At 64.5% G+C, this 16,177-nt stretch overlaps 1 protein-coding gene across 1 annotated transcript in view; it reads left to right on the top strand.

Annotated features, from left to right (window-relative positions):
- Positions 1-16,177, top strand: part of PIEZO1 (piezo type mechanosensitive ion channel component 1) — a 79,087-nt gene that overhangs the window by 51,966 nt on the left and 10,944 nt on the right. The window contains exons 14-36 of the mRNA XM_044428089.1: positions 143-403; positions 850-961; positions 1,060-1,238; positions 1,654-1,802; positions 2,170-2,349; positions 2,873-2,970; positions 3,733-3,896; positions 4,110-4,286; positions 5,241-5,366; positions 5,913-6,113; positions 6,430-6,634; positions 7,169-7,273; positions 7,981-8,134; positions 8,420-8,663; positions 8,891-8,987; positions 9,983-10,151; positions 10,968-11,057; positions 11,391-11,479; positions 12,513-12,584; positions 14,387-14,487; positions 14,867-14,960; positions 15,194-15,286; positions 15,932-16,166. Of these exons, the coding sequence (XP_044284024.1) occupies positions 143-403; positions 850-961; positions 1,060-1,238; positions 1,654-1,802; positions 2,170-2,349; positions 2,873-2,970; positions 3,733-3,896; positions 4,110-4,286; positions 5,241-5,366; positions 5,913-6,113; positions 6,430-6,634; positions 7,169-7,273; positions 7,981-8,134; positions 8,420-8,663; positions 8,891-8,987; positions 9,983-10,151; positions 10,968-11,057; positions 11,391-11,479; positions 12,513-12,584; positions 14,387-14,487; positions 14,867-14,960; positions 15,194-15,286; positions 15,932-16,166 (3,395 nt within the window). The remainder of the gene's footprint in view (positions 1-142; positions 404-849; positions 962-1,059; positions 1,239-1,653; positions 1,803-2,169; positions 2,350-2,872; positions 2,971-3,732; positions 3,897-4,109; positions 4,287-5,240; positions 5,367-5,912; positions 6,114-6,429; positions 6,635-7,168; positions 7,274-7,980; positions 8,135-8,419; positions 8,664-8,890; positions 8,988-9,982; positions 10,152-10,967; positions 11,058-11,390; positions 11,480-12,512; positions 12,585-14,386; positions 14,488-14,866; positions 14,961-15,193; positions 15,287-15,931; positions 16,167-16,177) is intronic.

Here is a 16,177-nt window from a genome sequence, read left to right as displayed (position 1 = left end):
GGGCCCCACGTCGGCCACCCTCGTCTCTCGGTGGAGCAGTGCCCCAAAGCAGGGACTGAAAGGCAGGGCACTGGGGCGGCGCCTTTTCGGCCGTGGAGCCCCCGTCCCCGCTCAGCCCGCGCCTCCCGCTGTCCCTCCCCAGGTGTGGAGCATCACGTACCACAGCTGGCTCACCTTCGTGCTGCTGCTCTGGGCCTGCCTCATCTGGATCGTGCGCAACCGGCACCACTTCGCCATGCTGTGCTCGCCCTTCATCCTCCTCTACGGCATCGCCCTCTGCAGCCTGCAGTACGTCTGGGGCATGGACTTGGAGCCGGAGCTGCCTGCCAGGGTCGGCTTCATGCCCCTGCAGCAGCTGGGGCTGGTGCACCCCCCCTACCCCTGCCTCTACCTCGGAGCCAAGGTATGCACCCCGGAGCATCCCGTCTTGCGCGCCAGCCTGAGCGGCCTTCCTCTTCTCGCCACATGCCCTTTGCTCCACTGCTTTGCTCGCTCGCTCTCTCTCTCTCTCTCTCTCTCTCTCGCTCTCTCGGGCAGAGGCAGGCAGCTGGTGCCCTCTGCTTCTCTTGGACAGCAGCTCCTGGGGCCCCAGTCTCGGCGGAAACATCTGGAAGGCACCGCCTTGCCTCCCTCAGCTCTACACCGGGCCTGTCATTTGGGGGATTCCGCCCTGAGTTTACAGAGTGGCGTCCTCCCCCTGTGTCCCCTTGGTCCTCCATCCCTTCCAGCCTTTCCACTTTTCCTCGCAGGGCTTGATCTCCAGACCCTGCACCCTCCTGGCTGCCCCCTTTGGATGCATCCCAGTTCCCCATGTCCTAACCACTGTTCTGTTCCCATCTTTCCCGGCAGCTCCTCTACACCCTGACCTTCTGGCTCCTCGTGCGACAATTCGTGAAGGAGAAGCTGCTGAAAAGGAAGCAACCGCCCACACCGCTGATGGAGGTGACGGTTGGGGACGCAGGTGAGAACCGGCCCAGGAGCGCTGGGCTCGCTTTCGGGAGCAGAGCTCTCCCCTGGTCCCGCGTGGCGATTCCTCCCTCCCACTGCTGCCTCTTCCAGGTCCGGGCCGCAAGCGGGACGTGCTGAAGGTCCTGGGGGCGTACGTGACGGGCTTCTACGCCAAGTTCTGGATCTTGGTCTGTGCCGGCATGTTCATCGTCGTCAGCTTTGCCGGACGCCTGGTGGTCTACAAGATCGCGTACATGTTCCTCTTCCTCCTCTGCCTCGCCCTTTTCCAGGTGGGGCACCGACTGGCTTGGAGGGGGCGGGCGGCCCTGCAGGGCCAGAGCGGCGGGTGGTGGACTCAGGTGCTGGTTGGGAAACGGCGGAAACTGCCTTCAGGAGAGCCGGCCCATCCGGCCCAGTGCTGGCAGCACTGACTGGCAGCAGCGGCGGCAGCTCTCCCTCCAGGTTGCAGGCAGGAGCTTTTGCAGCCCCCGAGGGGCATGCGGCCCCTCCAGGAGGCTTGGAGAGGCACCTGTGGGGACAGGGGGCCAAATACGGGGCCAGCCCACTGGCCCTTCCAGCCCAGGGCTGCCGGCCGTGCCTGGCAGCCGTGGCACCTGTGCTCTGGGGCCTCCGTTGCCAGCCCGGCCACCCGAGGGGCTTCTGTTGCCCGCGGGGGCCTCTGACCCGTGTGCCCCCCCCCTGCAGGTGTACTACAGCCTCTGGCGGAAGCTCCTGAAGGCCTTCTGGTGGCTCGTGGTGGCCTACACCATGCTGGTGCTCATCGCGGTGTACACCTTCCAGTTCGAGGACTTCCCCATGTACTGGCGCAACTTCACGGGGCTGACGGACGAGCAGTGAGTGGCGGCCTGGCCGGGCGGCGGGGGTGCTCCCCGGGCAGGGTCCCCGGGTTTCTGTGAGAGGAAGGGGAGCCCGTCTGGCCCAGCTCTCCGTCCCCGCTGTGGCTGGGCAGGGGCCCCAGGGGAAGACCCCCCCACGTGCGTCCCCCGGGGCCCGCAGGCTCAGAGGCTGCACTTCTGGCTGACGGTCTCTGCCGCTCCTCCAGGGACCTGTCCAGCCCCTGTTGGAGTCACGGTTGCTCTCGGTGGTGCCGGGAGCCCCTTCCTCGTGCTCCGCCCAGCCGCTCCCTCCCGGTTCGCTCCTCGTCCTGAGCCAAAACGGCCCGGGCCGCAGCCCCACCGTTCTCTCCTGCGTCCCCGGCAGGCTGGGCGACCTGGGCCTGGAGCAGTTCAGCGTCTCGGAGCTTTTCTCCAGCATCTTCATCCCGGGCTTCTTCCTGCTGGCCTGCATCTTGCAGCTGCATTATTTCCACCGCCCCTTCATGCGCATCACCGACCTGGAGGACGTGCTCGCGCCGGGGCCGGGTGGCCCGCAGCCGCTCGGGTAGGTGGTGGGGGTCCCCCTCTGCCGCAGGCCCCCGGGACTGTGTCGCTCTTGCAGGAGGAGCACGGAGCTCTTCCCAGCTCGGCCCTAGAACAGCGATTCCCCACCGCGCTCCCTCCATGTGCCTCGGTTTACAGCCTCAGTATCTGATGTTAAATATAAAGCCACCCCTTATATCAGGTTAACAATCAAAGTGCTGGGAGAACAAAAAGGTTTTCACCAGATGCCGAAAGGAAAGAAGCGTTGGTGCCAGGTGAACCTCTCTGGAGAGTGTTCCGCAGTCGGGGAGCCACCACAGAGAAGGCCCTGCTCTGGGTAGTCACCCTCCTGACCTCTTTCAAGGACGGCCCCCAGAGGAGGGCCTCTGACTCCGATCTCAAGGGGCAGGAGGGGGGAAAATGGGTCGGAAAATGGGCTTGGCTGTTCCGTACTCAGAAAATGTGTCTGCCAAGTTCCAGGAATCCCTCCCTTTGAGTCTCTCTGCCCCGCACCCTGTTTGCAGTAATTTCTCCTGGCTCTTTAGGGGCGACGAGGCTAGCGGAAGCGAGTTGCTGTTGCATCCAGAGAATGGAGAGGCAGATGAGCATGAACCAGAAGGAGCAGCCGATGCCACCTCTGAAGGTAAGCGCAAGTTCCTTGCACCAGGTCAGGTGGGGGAAGCCCCGCAGGGGGTGTCTGCAGAATTTGCTGCCCCAAAGAGGCGATCCCAGAACTTGTCTTGCCTGTGCCCCTGCAGGGCTTCTCTTTTCTCCAGTAGCCAGGTGCAGGGTCAGAGCAGGCTCCCGCCTCCCTTACGGGAAGGAGGACTTTCTGTCCTGGTCCGCAGCCCCCTTTCTGAATGGGCCTGTGACCCATGCGCCCTCCATGTGCCCACAGAGGGGAAAAAGGGGCAGGGAAACCGCCAACACGTCCTTTTGAGTCGCTGCTGAAATTTGCATGCTCTTCATGCGAGGCAGCAAGCGACCTGGGCTTTGCTTAGGCTTTTTTATTGCAAGGGGGCACGGACTGGCCTGTTTCCCCGCCTGGGGCTTTCCATGTGAACCCAGAAGGTCGGGGAGGGTGGCTGGCTTACCATCTTTAATGATTATGGAGGAGACAAAGTGCCTTCTCCCATCCCTCGATTATGTGGCCGAAGTGAGGAACTCCTGGGCTACTCCGGCACTGCCCAGTGCGGGAAAGTAGGCGCCCCCTTTCTTCCGGCCCCGTGCGCAGAATCCTCCCCTTCCAGGAGCCTTTTGCTCCAGGCTGCGGTTTGTGGATCTCGTGGCTCCAGTAAAAAACCCACAGCCCAGATTATTTCCCTCAAGCCTGGGATCTGTCGCTCTGGCCGAACAGCGCCGCTCCCAGCAGCCCCTCACGCGCTCCCCATCTCCCGCTCTGCAGGGGGGGCGCCCAGCAAGTGGGGGCTGGTGCTGGAGCGCCTGATGGTGCTGGGGGCGAGGTTCTCCGACATCGTCAGCCGCGTCCGCGTCTTCGTGCTGCGGCTGCTGGAACTGCACGTCCTCAAGCTGGTGGCGCTGTACATCGTCTGGGTGGCGCTGCAGGAGGTGAGGAGGTGGGGAGACGTGGAGGAAACGGGCGGGCGGGGGCTCCCTGGGGGGGGCGAGAAGGAGGGGGGGGGGGCGGGGGGGCTGGGCTTGCCACGTGAGCAAGGGCGGCAGAGATGCCCCGGGGGGTGGGGGGGTCGGGGCCCCAGGGCCCGCGTCTGGCTGGCGCGGCTTCGAAGAGGAGCCACGCCGTCCTTCCCGTCCCCGCCACAGGTGTCGGTGATGAATTTCCTCCTGGTGGCGCTGTGGGCCATCGCCCTTCCCTACAGCCGGTTTCGCCACATGGCCTCCTGCCTGTCCACCGTCTGGGTTTGCGTCATCATCGTCTGCAAGATGCTGTACCAGCTGAAGATTGTCGACCCTCAGGTGTACGCCAGCAACTGCACTGAGGTATGGAGATGCCCAGGATCGCGGAGCCCGTCGGTGGACGCACCTGTGTGGGTCGGGGTGTGCGCGGGTCCCGGGGCGCCCCGCGGTGTGGATGGTGCCTTTGGCCAGTCTGGGCAGCGGGCAACCAGAGAGGCAAACCTGGGGCTGGATCTCGGCCCTGGATTCTTCTGTGCCGAAGCAGCAGGGCAATGCACCTCGCTGGCTTTCGAGACGGAGTCGGGTGAGTTTTTGAGTGCGCTCACAATACGCTCAGAATGCTTTGATGGTTCTTGCGCTGCTGCAGCCCTAGCGGCTGGGCCGGGCCGGGCCGGCCCCTTTCCTGTTCGGAGTAACCAGGAAAGGCGTCAAACGTAAAACCTCCAGGATCACACACGCCTTACACTTACCGATTGGTGCAACCGTGCCGGAAGCACCCTGCACAGTTGTGCCGCAGCAGCTTCGAAAGTGTGTTGTGGAGCTGGAAAAAGTTCAGGAAGGGTGGCTGAACTGGTGAAGGGGCTGGGACAACTTCCAGCGGGGAAAGGGTACAGGATCCGGGCTTGTTTAGATGGGAAAAGGATGAGGAAGAGAGGACGGGATAAGGGTGTGCAAACTGCGTGGTGCGGAGAGAGCCGAGAAGGCCCGTCCCATAAGCGGCTGGGTGAGTTTCAGGACAGATTAAAGTACAGTGGAGAATGTGGAGCTTCCTCCTGTTAGACGCACGAGGCCGTCGTCTCAAAAGGCAGATTCATGGGGGAGGAGGGGGTAGCCGTGGCCGCACCCCGACAGCCAGGGGCTCCCCACAGGACCACGGCCGGTGCTCCCAAGTTGCGGCTGCGCTTCTGTCCTGGCGGAATCATGCGCCATCCGGTGGCCTCTTCGTTCGCCTGCCACGAGTCCAGAGGTGTCTCGTCGGGGATGCCGCGGGATCGCAATGCGACGAGCGAAAGGACACCGTCTTTGTTTCCTCCGCAGCCGCAGCCCAACAACACCAACCTCTTGCCAGAGGAGATTGGCAACTCCACCCTCTACCAGGGCCCCGTCGACCCGGCCAACTGGTTCGGCATCCGGAAGGGCTTCCCCAACCTGGGTTACATCCAGGTGAGCAGGTTCCCAGGCCGCCTCCCTCCTCCTTCCTCTTCTCTCAGCCGCTGAGCTGTTTGGGAAGGGAGGGGCCATTCCAACCGGAGCGGCCCCACATGGGAAGCTGGCGCTCCCGGTCCTTCAGGCACACCTCCCTGGCCGCTTTGTTGGGACGGGGTGGGGTACACGGCCACGGCAGTGGATGCCCCCAAGGGCCCCTTCGCAGCCGCCGGCCTTTTCGCTTGCCTTACAAACTGAAAAGAACAAGTGGCGCTTATCCCATGGACTGGTTATTTTCAAGGAAGGGCGGTTGGAAGAGCTTAGAACCGAACGCTCCTGTCAGAAAAACTCACCTCGTTTTTACGTCACTTTGGGACTCTCTGGCCAGCTGAGTTCGGCTCCGCCTCCGTGGGCCAAGTGGCTTTGCCGTTTTAATTGCGAACAATTAGAGAATGATGTCAGCCACTCAGACGGCTTTGGCCCTGGGGTGATCTAGAAATGCAGCCAGTCGATAAACCCGTCTTTCCGTTGCCCCGCTGCCCACCTCTCCTCCCGCCTCCCCAGAACCACCTGCAGGTGCTGGTCCTGCTGGTTTTCGAGGCCGTCGTGTACCGCTGCCAGGAATACTACCGCAAGCAGCACCAGCTGGCGCCTCCGCTCACCCACACCATCTTTGACGAGGCCACGCACCAGAACGTGGACAGCGGCCTGAGGAGCTGCGTGAAGTACTTCCTCAACTACTTCTTTTACAAGTTCGGCCTGGAGGTGAGCGCCCTGGTGGTCCGCGGCGGCCATTTGTGCGAGCGCCCGGGGGAGCACTCGGCACCCCAAAGGGGCTCCCCCAGACGTTGGGGGCTCCCTGCCGAATTGCTTCGGACCCCCCCGCCTTCGCTGGGTCCAGCCCGGCCCGCACGCTCCCTTGTCGCCCCGTGCAAGTAAAAGGCGCCGCCTCTGCGAGGCGAAGGGAGAAGGCCGTGGCTGCCCGAGCCCCGCTCGCCACACGTCCCCCCGGGAGGCCGCGTGTGCCGCCGGGAGAGCCCCTCTCACCGGCCCCCCCCCCCCCCCGCCCCTTCCTGCCCAGATCTGCTTCCTGATGATGGTGAACGTGATCGGCCAGCGCATGAACTTCATGGTGATCTTCCACGGCTGCTGGCTGGTCGTCATCCTGACTCGCCGGCAGCGGCAGGCCATCGCCCGGCTCTGGCCCAAGTACTGCCTCTTCCTGGTGCTCTTCCTGCTTCTCCAGTACCTCCTCTGTGTCGGGATTCCTCCGGTCCTCTGCCTGGGTGAGCCTGCAGCTCCGGGGGCACCAAGGGCAGCCGCCCTCCCTTCTTGCTGACCTGGAAGAGTGCCCCCCCCCCGCCACGCTCCTTGGGGTCCGTCCTTGCAAAGCGGGGTCTACCCACCACTGGGGGTTGTACCTCACCGCAGGAAATGGCGGCATGTTTAGTCGCCACCTGTCGCCGTGAGACCATCTCGCAGGACACCTCAGGGCAGAAGAGCTCTCCAGTCCGCCGGCCAGGCCGGCTGGCGAGCATGCAGAGGGCCGTGGGCCCCCCACCCTGCGGTGGCGGCCACCTTGCAGAGAAAGGGAGCGAGAAATAGCAGGCCCGTTCCGGATCGCCAGGCATGCCTCTTCACAGGCGGCAGAGACGGCTGTGTGGCTCAGAGCCCCCGTGCTGGGCAAGCTGTTCCGAAGGCCTGGTTCGCGGGGGTGCGGGGGTGCCAGGTGGCTGGTCAGCGGGTGCCCATCCCGCTGGGGAGGGTCGCCCGGGGGCCCCTCTCCGCGCGTCGGTGACGCGTGTCTCTTGGCCCTCTAGACTACCCCTGGAGGTGGAGTGGCAGCATCCCCGTCAACTCCGTCCTCATCAAGTGGATGTACCTCCCGGATTTCTTCATGAGGCCCAACGCCGTCAGTCTCATGAGTGAGTGCCCGCGAGAGCCCGTGCGCTCTTTTCCCAGGGTCCCCTGCGGGGCTTGCTGGACTCCTGCGGGACCACCAGTCGGGGCTCCCTGGAGCGTGGGCGGGCCCCCCGCGGCTTGGCTTGGCTTGGCTTGGCTTGGCTTGGCTTGGCTTGGCTTGGCTTGGCGGGCCGGGCCGTGGCACTTTCCGTTCAGCACCAGGGGCAGCTCTTCGGCCGCGCTCTCCCCGCCGGGCGGGTGTGCCGACCCGTGTCCGTGCGAGGGCCGGATTCCATTTCCGGAAACCCCTGGGGCCGATTCCAGGGATGGGCGGGGCCAAAGGGAGAAGAGGGGGGCCCAAAGTAGCCCCAAACCAAGAACGTTTTAGCATAACACTCGCTCATGTTGCGTGTCATTAAGCTTTGCGAGGGACATTCCAGACCGTTGGAACAGGGGGAAAACATGGATAGAGCTAGTGGGCCAACTGGGAGCAAAGCGGGCCAGGAAAAGGGGTGTGTCCATCTGGAGGATCCTGGACTTTGAACTGGGACCCCAGGCAGGGCGGACTGGGACCTGGGGTCTGATCCTGGCATCGCCTGGGAAAGCCCAAGGACTTGCTGCCAGTCGGTGCCGGCAATGCCAGGCTGGACAGGGATGGTCCCGCTCCTGCGAAAGCAGCCTTCCCGTGGGGTCCCCGGCGCTTGCTGAGGCGCCCCTTGGCTTCTTCCAGGCGACTTCCTGCTCCTCCTGTGCGCCTCGCAGCAGTGGAAGGTCTTCGCGAACGAGCAGGCGGAGGAATGGGTGCACCTGGCCGGGGACAACAGGGAGCAGCCGGAGCTGAAGCCGGGGGAGCCCAACCCCGTGCCCAACTTTGTCAACTGCAGGTGGGTGCGGAAGAAGCGCCTGCAAGCCTCCGCGGCGCCCGGGCGCATCCAGCCAGGGAAGGCTGGGCCACGTGGAAGCACAGCCCTCCGGACCACAGCCGGGGAGGGGGCTGGTCCCCCAGCAGGTCTCAGTCAAGCAGCCTCGACTCGCAGGGCTTCCGAAGGGCTTTGCCGGAGCCACGGGGGAGCAACCGCTGCCCAAGCTCCGCTCTGCCCTGCTGGATTCCCGCTCCAGCCCGGCTCGAGCGGTCTGCCTGCTCCTCATCCCGGTCTCCCCCGCCCCAGGTCTTACCTGGACATGCTGAAGGTGTGTGTCTTCCGCTACCTCTTCTGGCTCGTGCTGGTCATCGTCTTCGTGGCGGGCGCCAACCGCATCAGCGTCTTCGGCCTGGGCTACCTCATGGCCTGCTTCTACCTGCTGCTCGTCGGCACCGCCCTCCTGCGCAGGCCGCGCCGCGCCCGCCTGGTGCTGTGGGACTGCCTGATTCTCTACAACGTCACAGTCATCATCGCCAAGAACATGCTGGCGGTAGGGGTTGCCGCGGAGTCCCTCTCGCAGGGGCCCCTCCGTTCCTTGTGCGGCCCCTCGTTCCTCAGGTCTGCCAGTTGCGTGCCGTGCGGGTTGCTCTGCGTGCGTGCGGCGGCAAGCGAGGGCCTGCTCCGTCATCGGTCGTGGGTGAGAACGTGCCCCGCGCTCGCGGCGCCCCTTTCCTGCCACTCACGCAGGGGCCCCCGTCCCCTCTTCTTCCCCCGCAGCTCCTCTCCTGCGTCTTCGTCCAGCAAATGCAGAGCAGCTTCTGCTGGGTGATTCAGCTCTTCAGCTTGGCCTGCACAGTCAAGGGCTACTACGACCGTGAGTGCCCGCCACCGGTAGAGCTCAAGCTCAAACCGCTGGTCCTACCTTTTCTGGGTCGTGTCGTGAGAAACGTGCATTCGATACTGCTGCTTGCTTCCGGTGCCAAGAATCGAATTTCGGTTCCGTTGTGTGAATACAGCCATGTATTGAATAACACCCCCCCCCCCCCGTTTTAGGCCTTGGATGCAGCAGGGGGGAAATGGGAACTGGGGAGGGGCCAAGGCTCAAGCATCCGGAATATCAGGAAAGTCAGCTGTGACTCTTGAGATCGGGCACCTTGCGCAGGATTGCGCCTTGGGCATCTGCCCCGTTTCGGTTTTCTTCCCCTCAAGTCCGTGCACCGGCTGGGATAAGAGTGCCCAAGACGGGGCTCCCTGGTCTTGCAATTGCATCCCAGAAGAGTTACGCCCTGGGCTGTCGCTGCCTGTGTTGACGCGAGAGCACGCCGAGGCCTCGCTGCCGCCTCCCAGCATCTGCTGACAGGGACGGTCACTTCTCCACCCAACCGTCGAGCCGGCCCTGCTTTCCACTTGGGCCCTGGATGGGGCCTCTGAGTTCAGGGGTGCAGCTAATCCGTTTCAGGCCCTGGGCTTCCTGGCCCTGTGGGGTCCCCCGTTACGGCTTGCTCTGAAGCACTTCTCTTGTTTGCACGCCCATCCCCGTTCCGGGCTTTAAATCATTCGTCATTGTCACTGAGGTTCACGCCATCGTTTATTCTGAAGCGTCTTGGATGACGGGGATTCAGTCTGCTTCTGAGCTCCTGATATGTGGGTGGAACAAAACTGCCAGGCCTGGGGGCCGTTTCTGGAGCGCTCTGCGCATGTGCAGCTTCTCATTCCAAAGCTGGGCAGCCGGAGCTCTTCCACGACCCGAGGAATGGAGCAATGGAGTGGCGCGGGGCAGAGCCGGGCCGTGTGTGTGTGTGCGCCTGGGACAACCCCCCCCCCGCCCGGAGGCCTTGCTCAGAGCCCCCCTCCCCTCTTCTTTGCCAGCCAAGGCTGTGGACAAGAGCCAGGACTGTGCGCTCCCCGTGGAGGAGGCCGGCATCATCTGGGACAGCATCTGCTTCTTCTTCCTGCTGCTGCAGCGGAGGGTCTTCCTCAGCTACTACTTTCTCCACGTCATGGCCGACCTCCAGGCCTCGGCCCTGCAGGCCTCCAGGTGGGCACCGACGGACGGGTGATGACGCCGCGTGGGCGAGCTGGGCCAGCGGCCGGGATTGGGCTCAGCCCGGCATGGCGCTCTGGGCCCCGCAGCACTGCGGGGACGCAGCCGGGGCTGACGCTGCAACCCCAGAGGGGCAGGCGGGGCGGAGGGGGAGGAGAGCCGGCTCCGGGCTTCTTGCCCATGGCAGCTTTTGCTTTGAGCTTCCTAGGAGCTACCTGAACTGCTGTCTCCACGCCCTCCCCCCAGAGAGCTGCACCACCATGGACAGTCCCCAGAAAGCTCTGAAGAAGCACTGCAAGGAATATGGAGGCCCCTCACATCGGAGGCGTCTGTTGGCCTTGCCAGCAGCCGGGCGGGGGGGCAGAACTGCTGGCCCGAGGACGGAGCCAGCCGGCCAGGGGTCCCAGCCCAGCCCTCTCCCCCCAGCACCGGCCCTTTCCCCGCTCGCTAACCTCTGGGGGGCTCCCAAGGTTTTGCACGTGGCCACCGGCCGGGCCTAGTTTGAAGTGGGTCTCCTGAGGCCTAGCTACCGGCTGTGGAAGCTGGATGCTCATGAGGACTAGTGGTTCTGGCTCCACCGCTTTTGCCTTCGCCCATGTCTTCCTTCTCCGAGGCTGAGTTGCGAGGGTGTCGACACCTCCACAGCCAGTTTTGGGTTGCCCAGGAGCCAAGCTCTGGCTGAAATGGACCTTCGGTCAGCACCGCAGCAAAGCTCTTCTCGGTCGGGAGCAGGAGGCGAGGCCCAGGGGCTGCGCCCGTCCTGGCAGAAGCCCCCCCCCCTTCTGCTGACCCCCTTCTGTCTCCCCGCAGGGGCTTCGCTCTCTACAAGGCCAGGACGATCAAGCGCATGCGCTCCCATCACCAGGCGGAGAATAAGTCCTTGGCTCAGCTCAAGCGTCAGTGAGTCTCGGGGCAGGGGCTGTGGCTGGGGCGGCGGGGGGGCCCTTTCGCGCTTTGGGACAGAGGTGGGGCGGGTGGAGGGTTGCCCTTGCTTGGGAGAGGACAGGAGGAACCGTGTCTGCTTCGAGAAGCGGGGCCGAGGGGCAGCCCGGTGACGCTGGACGCAGGGGCCTTGTGGGTGCGCCGGGGCGGCCTCGCAGTGCTGGGGACCCGTGGCGCTTGCTCGTCTTCCCCGAGTACCTGGGACAGCTCCTTGGGGTGGGGGGCTTAGAGGCAAGAGAGCAGAGGTGGGTGAAGCCGGGCCCCACCCGCGACATCGCCGTGTGCCTGCAGGATGGAGCGGATCCGGGCCAAGCAGGAGAAGTACCACCAGGAGCAGCTCGCGATGGACAGCAGAGAGGCTCCGGAGACAGACAAGCCAGGTGCGGGGGGCTTTCGGGGCTGGGGCGAGGAAGGGGCCCGCGTCCCAAGAAAAGGACGCCTCCCCGGGACACCGGTGCTCCTCTCCGCCTGCCCCTCATCAGCCCCAGCAGGCCGCTGTGAAGGGGGCCGCAGCCCCCGAGGCTTGCGATGGCTTCGTGTCCTTCGTTAAGCATCCCGTCTGAGCAGACGGCAAGGGCCCCTCGTCTTCCGCCTCTGCGTAGGCCAGAGCGTGTGCAGCGCCCCCCACCCAGGACACACCCTCAGCCCGGGCGGCTTGCTGCCCCCAGGTGTCCCCCAGCCAGGGATGGTGCCCACGGGGGTTCCCCGCGCAGCCCACCGCTCCTCGCCTCTCCCCGGGCGAAGGACCCTTCTCCGTCCAGCAGCTGATGGGGGGCAAGAGCCATTCCTGCTGCAGAAATGGGGGAGGCTGGCAGGGAGCTGCCCAGCGATCAGCCTCGCGTCCTTCTGAGGTCCCTCCTGCTTCCACCTGAGCCGACGGCGGAGAGACAAATACCGGCACCCATGCCTGGGGCGCTATTCGGGGAGACGGGCAGAATCTGTTCCTAATTGCCTCCGAGCGGGCCAGGGCAGCAGTGGTGACCCTAGCCGCCCCCCCCGAGCCGTGTGCCACCCTCTGCTGTGTGTGGGTAGTTTCTCGTCTTTAACTGAGTGGCGTCCGCTTTGCTGAGGCAGCTGGAATTTGGACTCCCAGGACAGGTGGGATGAGGGAGGGGAGGGGAGGGGAGGGTCAGGGCATCCGTGCTCAGCTTCAGCCAGCTTGTCTTCCAGCCCGTACTTTGCAGGCCTCTCCGGCTCTGGGCGTGTTCCCGGGTCCTGGTTGCCTCTTCTCCTGCAGTGCCTGCCTCCACCGTGGCTTCATGAATGGGGGAACGTGGCTCGTTCGCTCCTCGCCAGCCCCTGGCTAGGCACGGTGGTTTCTGGAAGGCACGGGAGGCGGGCCGGAGGGCCGTCTTGGCAGCCCCGCAGGGTAGGAAAGCTGCCCCCTCACGCTCCTTCTGCCCCGTTCCACAGAGGCAGGTGCCAAGAAGGACCGTTCCCACCAGAGGAAGCACTGGTGGCGCCCCTGGCAGGATCACGCCACAGGTACTGCCCGGCCCCGGCTTGGGGGGCGCCCGGGCGCACTAACCTGACCCATCTCTCAGCCACCTAACTCTTTGCTGGAGGGAGCACGAGCGAGCGAGCCCTGCGGGGTGGCGGCCCGCTCTGCCATCTGCATGCCTCACATCTCTCGCGACGCCCTCGGTCTTGATGGGGAAGCGGCTCTCACGCCCTCTGTCTCGTGCTCTCTGCACAATCCTGCCACGTGCACCCCTTTCCGGCACCTCTGCCCCCCAGAGTCGCCTGGGCTCTCTCTAGCTCACGCCCAAGAGTTTTCGGCAGTGGGGAAAAAGAGGCAGGCAAGCAGCTGCCAGTCCGTGGGGGCGCTACCAGGTGCAGCACAGGCCTGGCTTCCCAGGCAGCCGTAGCCGGATGGGCAGAGCGCCATGTCTCCGAGGGCACCATTGCACGGATGGAGGCGCGAGCGCCCGGCCACCCGACCGCCCGCCCGTGGCCGGTGCCGGCCGCCGGTTCCGTGGCTCCGGCCATACAGGCTTGTCCAGGGTGACCTTCTCTGCTCTTCTTTCCTCCCGCCCAAGGAGACCCGCATTCTGATGAGCGCAGCCCAGAGCTTCCTGCTTTGCTTCCCAGCAAGGAAGCAGATAGAGGGCACTACAGTGGTAATGCTCGCATGACCCATGCAGTTCAATGTGCTCACTGCAGGTTTGCGCATCTTGCCATCCAAGCCCTGCTCCCTCCTCAGTCCTTTCCGACAGGAAGCGCCAATCTCTGCATCAGCCACGGGGCGAGGACACTGCCAGTCGCTTTCGCTGTGTGTTTGAAAATGTGCATCTCCACTGATTCGATTGCGCAGAGTTAGAAGCATATTTCTTCGCTGTATTTAGTTTTATATATTTATTTATAGCATTTTTATGCCACCCCCGTCGCAGAAAGCCTCGAGGCTTTCAATTTCGTATTGGAAATACAAAATTGTATTTCCAGTGCAAAATTGTATTTCAATTTTGGTGCACTGTGCAGTGAGGAAAACGGAGGAGGGAGCGGCGCTCGTGTGAACGGGTCCATACTCATCTCGTACATTGTGTGTCTCGTTGCGGAAGCGTTTCGGGTCTGCTTACCAGTGTGAAGGCATTCATTCCCACCCACCCGACATTCGGCAGCGGAAAGCGTAATATTCCCCGTGCTAAGAAATACTAACGGCACCCAAGAGCACTCAGGCGATGTGGGGCGACGGGGGGGGGGGGAGCTGGCGAGGGTCTGCAGCACCCTCGTGGGGTGTGGGGGCATGTCTGGAGTCAGGGTGCCACGGAGAAGGCCCCGCAACCTTGGCCCATGGGCTCTGCATGCACGGTGAGATCCCAGGGGTGCGTCCCCCCAGAGCCCCCCGTAGCTTGTCCTGCTAGTGGATTTTGCCAGGCCGCTGCTTCCAGAAGGTGCTCCGGCGCCCCAGGAATAGACCAGGGCAGTGTCCCTGGGCCAGGCAGAGTCTGCGATGGGACTGTCGGTTTCAGGAAGGAGCGCCGGCGTTGGAGCCGGGGGACTTGCCCGTGCGACTCCTGGCAGAAGCGGATGGCGCCCGTTCTCCACCCTCACGCCAGCTTCTCATGCTCTTTGCACCCGCCTGTCTCTTTGCTTTGGTTTCGGGGGTAACGACGGAGCGGTGTTTCTCTGTCCATGCTCAAGGGCACTCTTTCAGCCGTCCTTGCACTGCACTCTGCCCTTCCCTTGCATGCCCCGGTTCCAAAGTGAGCGCCACCCCCACCTCTGGCGGGGAGAAGGTGAGATCGGGAGAGCCCCCGCCTGAGCGGCTGCTCTTTGCGGGGTTTCAGTGCTGCACTCCGGGGACTATTTCCTGTTCGAGACGGACAGCGAGGAGGACGAGGAGTCGGTCCTGGAGGACCAGAAGCTGCCGAAGCAGAGCGCCTTTCAGGTTAGAGCCCCCATCCCCCCCCCCCGCCGTAAAAGGCCCTTCTTGGGGGAAAGGAGCCCAGGAAGGCGACAGAATTGGTAGGACAGGCACCGGGACGGGACGGAGGAAGAGTGAACTCTTCTGGTCCGGAGGCAGCCTTTCCCCCTTCCCACATCCCCAATGAGCGACTCGAAGGAAGGGAAAGCTCTCTGCACGCGCCAGTGCTGCCCCCATTTTGGCTTCCTATTTGGGCACTTCTTGCACTGCGTCGCCTCTTCTGTCCCTCTCTCGCTGGGGCTGCACCAGCGAGAGGACTTGCTCTGGCCCCGGGTGCCGAGCACCACCCCTTTTCCCCTTTCCCCCGTCCTGTAACTTGCTGACTCTCGGCCGCCCGTTGCAGCTGGCGTATCAGGCCTGGGTGACCAACACCAGATCCGCCCTGCGTGAGCGGCAGCGGCAGGAGCGAGCGGAGCGAGAGATGCAGGATGCTGAAGGTGGGTCCTGCCCCGTCCCCTCCCAAAGGATTTGCCCCCGGTCCTTTCTCTCAGGCCAGCGTCGTGCCCAGCCAGAAATGGGCTGTCTCCAGGCACTCTGCACTGCAACTCCCAGAATCCCCGAGGCCATGCTTGTGGGGATTCTGGGAAATGTGGTCCGAAGCACTGGAGGGCACCTTCTGAGGCCGTGCTCAGTCAGTGGGAGCGTTAGAGCCGCCCTCTGTGCCCTGCAGGTGATGTGGAGGCCCGGCAGGTGGAACTGAAGGACCAGGCGGGCAGCAAAGAGGAGGAAGAGGAGGCAAGCGAGGAAGAAGAGGCTGTTCCAGGTGGGCTGCCCTCTCGGGCAAGGCGCTCAGCAAGGAGCGGGGTGGTGCGTTGTCTTGTTTCCCGGAGTCGGAATAGGAGCTCCGCGAGGCAAAACCGTAAGAGGGAATGCTGTGCCCGTTTGTGCGACGGCAGAAAGACGGCCGCTTCTCTCTGCCTCACCAACTCGGCTGGCAAAGGAGGCGCTTCTCGGGGCAGGGAGAGGAAGTGGCGCCGGACGGCAGGACGCTCTGCCAGTGCTGGAAGCGGCCACCCAGCAGAGGGACAGACTGCAGCGCTCCTCTCCGCGGTCCCAGGGGCAGAACCGGACCTCTGGGGGTTGAGGCCCAGGAGGGACTCTCGCTCGCGTGGGGAGCTCCCCGTCTGCCTGGCTGCATGGCCCAGGCGTGCTGGGACTTGGGGGACCCTTCTCTGCCTGAACATGTGCAGGATTCTGCCCCCAGACGGGTCCTGGAGCACAAATCAGTGGCGCGCACCAGCCACGGAGCGAAGGGGCAGCTCCGTGGGAGCCTGCTGCGGAGGGGCGGCTGGCCGGGGGGGCGGGGGTTGCCCTCGCCCTCGCCCTGGCCCTGGCCCTGGCCCTGCTTCTGGCTCCCGGAGCCCGCTGGCTGGCAGCGGCCTGATCCGGCGCACCCCCTTGCCTGCAGGGAGGAGCACCGTGGTGCAGCGGGCGCTGAACATGCTGCGCTTCGTCTGGCTGCTGTGCCAGGCCACGGTGGACGGGCTGACCCAGTGGCTGCGGGCCTTCACCAGGGAGCACGAGCACATGTCCACCGTCCTGGGCCGGGAGCGCTTCGTCCTGACGCAGAAGCTCGACCAGGTCAGCCCCCGGCCTCCCCCCGAGGGTTGGGGCCACGCCTCTCCCCGCTGGGGGCTCACCCGGTGATGGCGGC

Source organism: Varanus komodoensis, unplaced genomic scaffold (assembly GCF_004798865.1).
Source record: "Varanus komodoensis strain SLA01 unplaced genomic scaffold, ASM479886v1 scaffold19, whole genome shotgun sequence".
NCBI classification, from domain to species: domain Eukaryota; kingdom Metazoa; phylum Chordata; class Lepidosauria; order Squamata; family Varanidae; genus Varanus; species Varanus komodoensis.
This window is presented reverse-complemented; position numbering and strand designations above follow the sequence as displayed.